Source organism: Silene latifolia, chromosome 10 (genome assembly GCF_048544455.1).
Source record: "Silene latifolia isolate original U9 population chromosome 10, ASM4854445v1, whole genome shotgun sequence".
Taxonomy (NCBI): Eukaryota; Viridiplantae; Streptophyta; class Magnoliopsida; order Caryophyllales; family Caryophyllaceae; genus Silene; species Silene latifolia.
Genome location: NC_133535.1, coordinates 146102778 through 146111564, shown reverse-complemented (window position 1 = coordinate 146111564; position 8787 = coordinate 146102778). Strand labels below are relative to the sequence as shown.

The 8787-nt window shown below is 37.2% G+C and overlaps 1 protein-coding gene across 2 annotated transcripts; it reads right to left on the bottom strand.

Annotated features, from left to right (window-relative positions):
* Window positions 1-1018: 1018 nt before the first annotated feature.
* LOC141606209 (putative F-box/LRR-repeat protein At4g15060) lies at window positions 1019-6086 on the bottom strand. 2 transcript variants are annotated; one of them, XM_074425253.1, is made up of 5 exons: window positions 4332-6086; window positions 3129-3323; window positions 2232-2356; window positions 2006-2077; window positions 1019-1423 (listed from the first exon to the last, which is right to left on the bottom strand). In XM_074425253.1, exons 1-5 carry the CDS (start codon window positions 5598-5600, stop codon window positions 1339-1341), a joined length of 1746 nt encoding a protein of 581 aa, XP_074281354.1. In that variant the 5' UTR covers window positions 5601-6086; the 3' UTR covers window positions 1019-1338. The 2 variants fall into 2 exon arrangements, 1 of the variants encoding a protein (XP_074281354.1); XR_012526606.1 differs by having other exon boundaries at window positions 1389-1423; window positions 2161-2356.
* Between the last annotated feature and the right edge of the window lie 2701 nt (window positions 6087-8787).

Genomic DNA, 8787 nt, shown 5'->3' with positions numbered 1-8787 from the left:
TTTTTTTAAGGGAGATTCACAATAAGCTAATAAGGTCACACATAAAACAAACCCAACAAAGCAAACGCTATGGTTAACAAAGAGGGTATTCATTAGACCAATTACTCCGTAATAAACAATGGTTATAGCATTATCCTTATTATTAGCCGTAATAAATATAGATATAGATATTACTAACAAGTCAAGACTTTATCTCAATTTATAAAACACAACTCAATTGACTAGGACTCAGTAAATTCAATGCAAACGAAAGTGGCCGGACTACAAGTTACTTCATGAATATAATAAGTACGAGATAATTATTTCATAAAGAGATAGATTTCCTATACCAATCAAAAAGAGATAAGTCATACTCCATACGATCGTAAAGAAAAATAATGTTATTGCATGTTATTATTGACGTACCTTCTGTTTAGCTACACAAACAATTCAGTAGATAAATCACAGCAAGTCAAACGTAAATGATAAAGATGGATACGAGACTTACAAATTAATGCGGGGTAGAATTTATCAATTACGGAGTAAAGAAAATAAGTAAGACCCAATAATCCTTTTGCAATTAAATCCAAAGAGTTGCTCAGTCGGTTAAGGTTCGTGCTGATAACGTGTTGTGAAATAACGAGAAGGGAGAATAGTAGAGAGAAGGTAGGGAGAAGAAAGTAGAGACATAACTGTATATTATTCCATTATGAGGGGGTATATATACACATACAATGAGGTAGAGTTTCCATAATATAATATACCCTAGAATATTCTAAGATATGGACATCCATATAATATTATAATGTAATATTTCATAACAATTTAGTTTAATTAAACTAATCTCTTCACAAATTAACTCTTAATCTAACTCTATCCAATTTAGCTAAGTTCCCTTCAATAAAGTTCACTTCAGCTCAACTCCATTAAGTTCAATTCAACTTCTTTCAACCGAAAAGAATATAGCTTAATGGTTTATTTTCGGCATTAAATTAGAAACTTGTAAGCATTATTATGATTAGATTAATGGGAAAAGGTAGAATAAAAAATTGCTTCGTATTAATCCTTTCTCCAACGAAAAGGTGAAAGTAGAACAAACTACTCATTGTTCTTTTTTCTTTTTCCAAATTTTTTTGTTTGTTGGCAACTGTAAAAAGATGCAATTGCTTAATGTTAGGGCATACTAAGCCCTTAATACACTCCCAATTCAAAATCACTATGGAACTAATATCAAGCACTAGCGAAAGACAATGTCGGATAGTAGAATCAAGTTGGTGGAGCACGAAATAGAGGCCGCGAGCATCCTTACCAACATCTTGTAGGCAGCGACCAGGTAAAAAAAGTTGGATCATGAAATTTTTATCTTCCAACATGAATTTCCTCAAATGTAATTTCGGGATAAACATTTTCATGAAGATAAACAAGTCCTACTCGGATTGCATCTCTGGTTTGTAGGCGGTATGACTAGTACGAAAATAATGAATAGTAAATCTTACAGAATATAGGAGAGTGTCGTGGGGTGATGAGCATCACTGCCCTAAAGTTGAATTTGCCCCGCTCGATACACACGGCCTCTTGGCAACCAACCCCCAGGGTTACACGACGTCCGAGTCTAAGGTGTACGACAAAGACTCAGATTGAGAATTACTAACAGAACGTTGCCAAATCAGCTATGAATATCAGAAAATATTTAGAGAGAATATAAGATAGAATGGATATTGTTTTGTATAGAAAAAGGTATAAACATGGAGTATTTATAGGAATAGAAGGAAGGGTCTAGAGACGTAATAAATATCGTCTTGTAAATTGTATCTTGGAAGACCGCACAATTAGCATGGAGAAGGCAACACTCAGTTTAGAAGACTGAGTAATCCGTATGGAAAAACCGCAATAGTCAGCATAGAAGACTGAACTATCAAACTTGGAAATTGTGCAAAAACCACATAAAATTCCAACACTTCCAACAATCCCAACGATTATACTAATGTGGGATAATAAGAGCTTCTTTTGAAGCAATAATTCCAACATGGTTTTGTCGGCTAGATTCCCAAAACATGCATTGTTGGACGAACAGGTGACTGTATTTGCAGAAGATATCCTGAAATTGTAACTCTTAAGCTCAATAAGTCAATATATAAAGATGTAAATACAAGGCGAGGGTTTTATCAAATACAAAGATACCAGCTGTACGCTCCCGAGGTGCTGAGGTAGTTTTCAATATAAGAGTACTACTCAGTCACTACCAAGACAACCTGAGGCTAATCTCGAGCTGAGGAAAATATGAAAATAATTTAGTGGATTCAATGCATTCAAGTTCAATGCTTTTCAAGGGATCCTTCCAGCATTTCACTTTTTCCTTGAGGATGCTCAAGATCAACTGCCAAAGAAAAACAAACGATTGGTAAATTAAGCTTTTAAGGCACTAAAGTTTTCATATTTTCCGGATTCAAGTATCACACAACTGGCAGGCATAAGAGGGGATTAATGCCAGGGAAAAGATCCAGTCCGGAAAACAATGCAGTATTTAGCAGGGATGTAATTTGGCTAATACTTTCAGGATTGAGGTTTGAAGAATGGTAAAAAAAATGCAGGATAATATTCTCCTTGTTTTTACTACTCTGTAAAAAGGCAAGGTACGAAATATACCCATTTCCGTTTGGGCCACATTTTACCTACACATACATGTACATTCATATAAACCAAAATATCAACAAAGAATTCTAGGAGTTCTGAACTTATGATATGGAGGAGGGTTATTGAATAAAATTAGCGGATAATGGTCGAAGATACAGGAATTTATTTAATGGCTTTTATAATTTACTAACATAGAAATCAATCCATCCCATATAATTCCAGATAAATGGATATATTTTGGAATGAGAATAATTGTTACTAGGGTAATAAAATTCAAAACAAACGAATTGTGAAGGTGGCGGTCGCGGAGTAGTTAAGGGAGTAGAAAACGAAAAATAGACCTAGGAATTAGGTAGTTCGAGACGGGTAAGGGTTTAGCCAATTTGAATCCTAGTAATTTTGTATATGTTTTCATTCAAGGTTTGGTAATTCAGATTCGAGTGTGTTATTCTTTCACTTAAAGGGTACGGATCAGTTCAATACAAGTAACATATCACCATGCAATAATAGCATACCTTAGAAGCCGAATTCTGTACATTTGTTCTTATTCTTAGCACATCAGGATGGCAGCACCAAAAAAGCGCATTCAGAAAGGCCACAAGTGAAGATTCTGTAAGAGTCCGATCACCTATTCCACAAAGCGTTAACAGTCTGAGTGTGCAAGGTAGCCCGGTACCAGCGTTCATCAGTTGGTTGTGTTCGACCTCAATCTATATAAATGCCAACATAATTTAATTAATTTCATCCATCGTTATACAAGGTAAGAGTGTATACAAGGGGGTTTTGAGGGGTGCACCTGCAACCCTAATCCAGTTAAGAAATAAAATTTAAGTATAACTAATAAGCACTGAGAATCAATAGTATGAGAACTACTGATGGTGCAGCAAATAGCCAGCGATGGTGCAGCTGTAGGTCAGAGGCTCATCCATCATCCAAGAGATTTGTGGTTCGATTCATTGCGTTACAATTTTGCTCAAATTATTAATCTTTTTTCTTTCCATGCATCTAAACCTACTAATTTAGTAAATTTAAGTGTGAGAACAACTGCCTTGAAATTGTGCCTCCCTTTTCCAAAATCTTTTTCAAAAAAAGTTATCTAAACCTTCTAAAACAACATCAATTCTCATTGAAGACGGACACTTTTCGTCACTAGCTGAAGACGGACCAAATGTCGCCACGTGAACAACAAAATGTGACCATCTTAATGACAAACTGTTGTAGCTTAGAAAATTAATCTGGTAACTTTTTATCTAAAAATGGTTACATTTCCGTCTTAAATGGGTCACATTTTACCCAACTTCAGCTCGTGACCAAATGTTGCCCCTCTTCAGCAAGACTTGTTGCTAAAACAAATTGAATTAGTTGGCACAATAGTTAATAACGTGCAGTGAATTAAAACATAAGATGAAGACCGTAGAAAACACAAATGTTTATATAACACGATTTCACAAGTTTCATAGATAGATCAGTAGACCCACATACCCCTAAAAAAAAGTTTTATTCATACTACTAGAATTATGTTTTAACATCAATATTTTGTAGCGTAAACTCCATTGTCGTGATCTTAGTTCAGTAACTGTACCCATGTGAACAAATCCTAAAATCGCCACTTATTATATAATACCCACTCAAAAATACACAACCGCAATACAACTATGTTTTTAAGTCATTTGGAGTTTTGGACACAACACAATTTAGAGATAGGCATAAATTCATACCTGATGAGAGTTACACAAGTCCATCTTTAGAGATTTGAATACCTTTGTTTCCATGAGAAACATTTTTAGCTCAACGAACCACTCGGTGGTTAAAGATTCCGTCACCATTGGATAGAACTTAGCATTACACAGATTTGGCCCTCTGATCAGCGATAGAGAGGTCTCCAACTTACAGTGGTATGAAAAACTGACCAAGTTAGGAGCGTCAATTGTAACGTTTATTAATTCTAGGCTATCAGAATCTAGAGATTCAACCTTCAAGAAGTCTGGGCAATCTGAAATTTGAAGTTCCTTCAATGAAATGCTGGAGATGTTAACGTATTTCAGCCTTAAGCATGAATCCAATTTTAAACTTTCTAACGCTATAAGCCCATTTGCCAGCTTAGAAACAGCATTATCGGTAATAGAAGCACAATTAAACTCAAGCTTTGTCAAGTTTTTCAATGCCACCACATTGATGTTCCAAGGCCATGGCTCATCCTCACAAAGACTACAAAAAACAAACTTTTGAAGTGGATGTGTTTGGAGGTTGGATCCCACTATTCCACTACCATAACCTTCGACTCCTCCATCAACGTCTCTCGTCCAAGGAAGTGAAACTTCATCAAGGTATCCGTGTGTAATATTTAATTCAACCAAAGGGCAGGAAGAAATAATTCTTTCAAGCATATCCTCATTTACAGACACCTGCTCTAATGTTAAATGTGTGAGAGAGACAAGCTCCATTATCTCATAATACGGTAGCACAATATTTCGACATTTCAAAACCTTCAGTGACTTTGCACAAAACAGAAACTCAGGCGGCATGTAGTCAACTTCACCATGAACCTCAATTTCCAATTCCTCGATTTTGCTTAGCACGGCAACTTTTATCCATCTGTCAACCAAACTTTCTACCTTTTCATCATCTATAGTAATCTCAAGGTACATTTTTCTTATTCTATAATCATGCATTAAGTATCTTCGCATGGTATTATGTACGAACTCCACATAACGTTCAAGTGTACCATCCTCACTCTCATCATCATCATCATCATCATCATCATCATCACCACCAATACCCTCATCTACCTCAAAGTAACGAGAATGAAAAAACAAAACCGGAATGGAAGACCAAGCAACATACCACCTCTTAGACAATACACAAGCACGACCCCTCTCTTTAGTACCAAGCATTAATAGAATAGTATGTAGAATGAAATCCGGGAGTTCCGAAATTCTATCAACTGTACCCTTTTTCACCTTAGCTACATTTTCCCCAAACATCATGATTTTCTCACAGGAATTTCGTCAAACAGTTGGTATGCACTATCTAAATTCCTAATCTTTTGCACATCTAACAAATACCCAATTCATAATTCTTGTTCATATCTTTGCTACAATTAAAATTCTGAAATACCCATTTCAAACAACTAAAATAATCGCTATTGTCGACCATGAACACCCCGGTTTACAACAAAAAAAACAACTAAAATACTACAGTTATGCAACATATTCCATTAAAAACAGTGGAAGATGAGATAAGATCAAGAGTATACCAGAAGGATTGAGCAATCGGGCATATGAGAGATATTAAACTGAAAATACAATCAATTCAATTGATTCTCTTTCTAATTTCTGGGGAAAATTTCCAAGAACAAATATGAGTAATGTATTAGATGGGTTTTTTTTGCTCAAAAATGTTTACTTTCTCCCGGTTTTTTCAAAGTATTCGACAATATTTTTCAAAGTCGGCTCGAGATTAAAGACTTTTCTTTGTACTTTTTTTTTTTTTTTTTTTTTTTGTCAGAAAGAAAAAAAGATTCTTACTGCCTTATATAAATATATAAAGCGTAAAGAATCCGATTAAGGTTTCGTGGACAGTGACTAAGAGAAAAACAATGGCAGGTATAAGCCAATAAAGAAATAGAGCGTAGAATAGGTAACACGTCTTGAGTGGCAGCTCCATAGCCATTGAGTTGAAGAACCAAATTTAAACAGTCTGATGTAGCATCAAGATGTCGGAAACCCAGCGAAATAGCTTCTGAGCAAGCGAACTTCAAAGCCATTGCTTCAGCCTGAAGAGCGTTCTTAGCCCAAAAAGTCTTACATCCTGTGCGAAAGATTACTCCATGTTTGTCTTGGAATAACCACCCCGCAGTAGCCTTGAAATTTGTCTTCCATGAAGCATCACACTTTAATCGAACATGGTCAGAACAAATAGATGGACCAACCAAGGGGTGCGGAAAATGATGCCGTATGAGGAGAGCACCATCCATATCCTCCTGATGCAAAGTCGAAAACCCGTCCTTACCATTCCCTTTCTTACTCTCAACTTGCTCATTATTAGTAGCATCCACCATTATCACCTGAAAAAGCCCATGATAATCAATGGACTCATTTTGGAAGAGCACCCTATTCCGCAAACACCATATGTGCCATAAGGTACTAAGGAAAAGCGAAAGAGAAGACAGTGAATCGGTGGTTTTCAGCAGTAATTGAATCCAATTGATTATCCATTGCTGTATGGAGACGTTATTTCCCACATAACTGCGGATACCCAGAGGACAGCAAGCCCAGATTCGAGTAGCCAAAGAGCAATCACGGAGTAAATGGCTTAGAGTCTCTAAGATTGGTGTTTGCGCCTGACAAGAGAGACAACAATGATCCCCAGGAAAGTCCCGTCGTCTGAACTCCTCACCACATGGCAGGGTGTGCGAAAAAATCTTCCATAAAAAAACTTTCCACTTATTCTGAATAGGTAGATGCCAAAGTTTTTGACAAAACCTGACAGAAGAAGGTGCCATTCGTGTTTGATCCTTAATAGTGGCCTTCGAATTCCACAATTTATCAAAAGCTAGAGCATAGCCGCTTTTAATAGAGTACTCACCATTAGTTGTGAGAGTCCAAAATAAAGTATCAGATTCATCCATAGGAGGAATAGCAGTTGAAAGAACAAGAGGCAAAACATCAGGGCCACACAATTGAAGGACCATATCGTAATTCCACTCCCCCTCACCAGTTTGAAGTATGGAGACGTCCAAAGTCGGTTTCTGCAATAGTGCAGCAGCATCAAGGGAAGATAAAGTGCCCAAAGACGCTCCATGAATCCACTTATCCGTCCAAACATTAAGAGCAGAAGGAAATCCAACTTGCCATGAAAGATTGTCAGCTAATAAATTCAGACCCCATTTAATTCCACGACCACCCCACGACATAGAAGCAGTGGGCAGAGGACCTGGGGCCATAACATAAGTTGGCGTGATCTGATATTTAGTACCCAATACACGACTAATCAACGTTTCAGGTTTAGATAAAATTCGCCATCCAACCTTTGCAAGCAAACTCAAATTTAGACAACCCAGATTACGGATTCCAAGTCCCCCCATTGTCTTAACCGACTGAATGAATATCTTACTACTCCAATGGATCCCCTTGCCTGCCTTGCAACCACTCCACCAGAATTGTGAAATTAAAGAGTCAATCTTCGATGTCACACTTACCAGCATTTTAAATGCAGATAGAGAGTAAATGGAAAGTGAAGATAGCACAGAGCAAATAAGAGTTAATCTACCGGCAGCAGATAAGAAATTATTGTTCCAGCTCAAAATCCTTTTGCGGACTTTTTCAAAAACTAGAGCAAAAATCTCCTTCTTACTATTGCCAAAGTCAGTAGGCAATCCCAAATAGGAACCCATACGATTCCCCCCGGAGACCCGTAAGATTTTAAGACATTCCCGACTATTTCGCAAAGTGCAATTAGGACTAAACGTAATGGCCGACTTTGCCTCATTAATCCGTTGCCCAGAACACTTGCAATATAAGTCCAAAATACGTCGAAGTACGGAAGCATTCCCTGAGTTAGCTGTCGTAAAAAATATGGAATCATCAGCAAAAAGAAGATGAGAGACCGCCAGTGCGCTCCTACACACTCTTATCCCCTGCAGTTGATGTAAATCCTGAGCATGAAGAAGAAGCTGGGAGAGAACCTCCGTAGCCAACGCAAACAGATAAGGTGATAAAGGGTCTCCTTGACGAATACTAGTTTTTGGCCGAAAAGCACCCCCTGGTGTACCATTAATTATAACTTCATAGGATACCGTTTGTATAGTCTTCATAATTAGTGAGATAATATGACTTGGAAAGCCCATATGCAGAAGAGTAGCGTGAATAAAATTCCATCGTAACCTATCATAGGCTTTACTCATATCCACTTTCAGAGCCATAACACCATGCTTTCCCGTTTTCTTTGTGGAAATATAATGGAATAATTCATGGGAAATAAGGATGTTATCAGTAATGGATCGACCAGGTACAAAGCCATTCTGGTATTGACCCACAAGATCAGGCATGATACGCTTAAGTCGATTTGCGATACATTTAGAGACAATTCTCATAATCACATTGCAGAGACTGATTGGTCGAAATTGCTCTACTTTCTCCGGACAATTCGTCTTTGGAATCAGCGTAATAGATG

What these genes read in the sequence shown, in the direction of transcription:
- LOC141606209 (XM_074425253.1), bottom strand. Translation starts at nt 5,600, where the DNA reads ATGATGTTTGGGGAAAATGTAGCTAAGGTGAAAAAGGGTACAGTTGAT. An exon ending in ACTTGTGTAACTCTCATCAG is followed by an intron (nt 3,324 to 4,331) that starts GTATGAATTTAT and finishes GCATTTATATAG; the next exon opens with ATTGAGGTCGAACACAACCA. An exon ending in TACAGAATTCGGCTTCTAAG is followed by an intron (nt 2,357 to 3,128) that starts GTATGCTATTAT and finishes TTTCTTTGGCAG; the next exon opens with TTGATCTTGAGCATCCTCAA.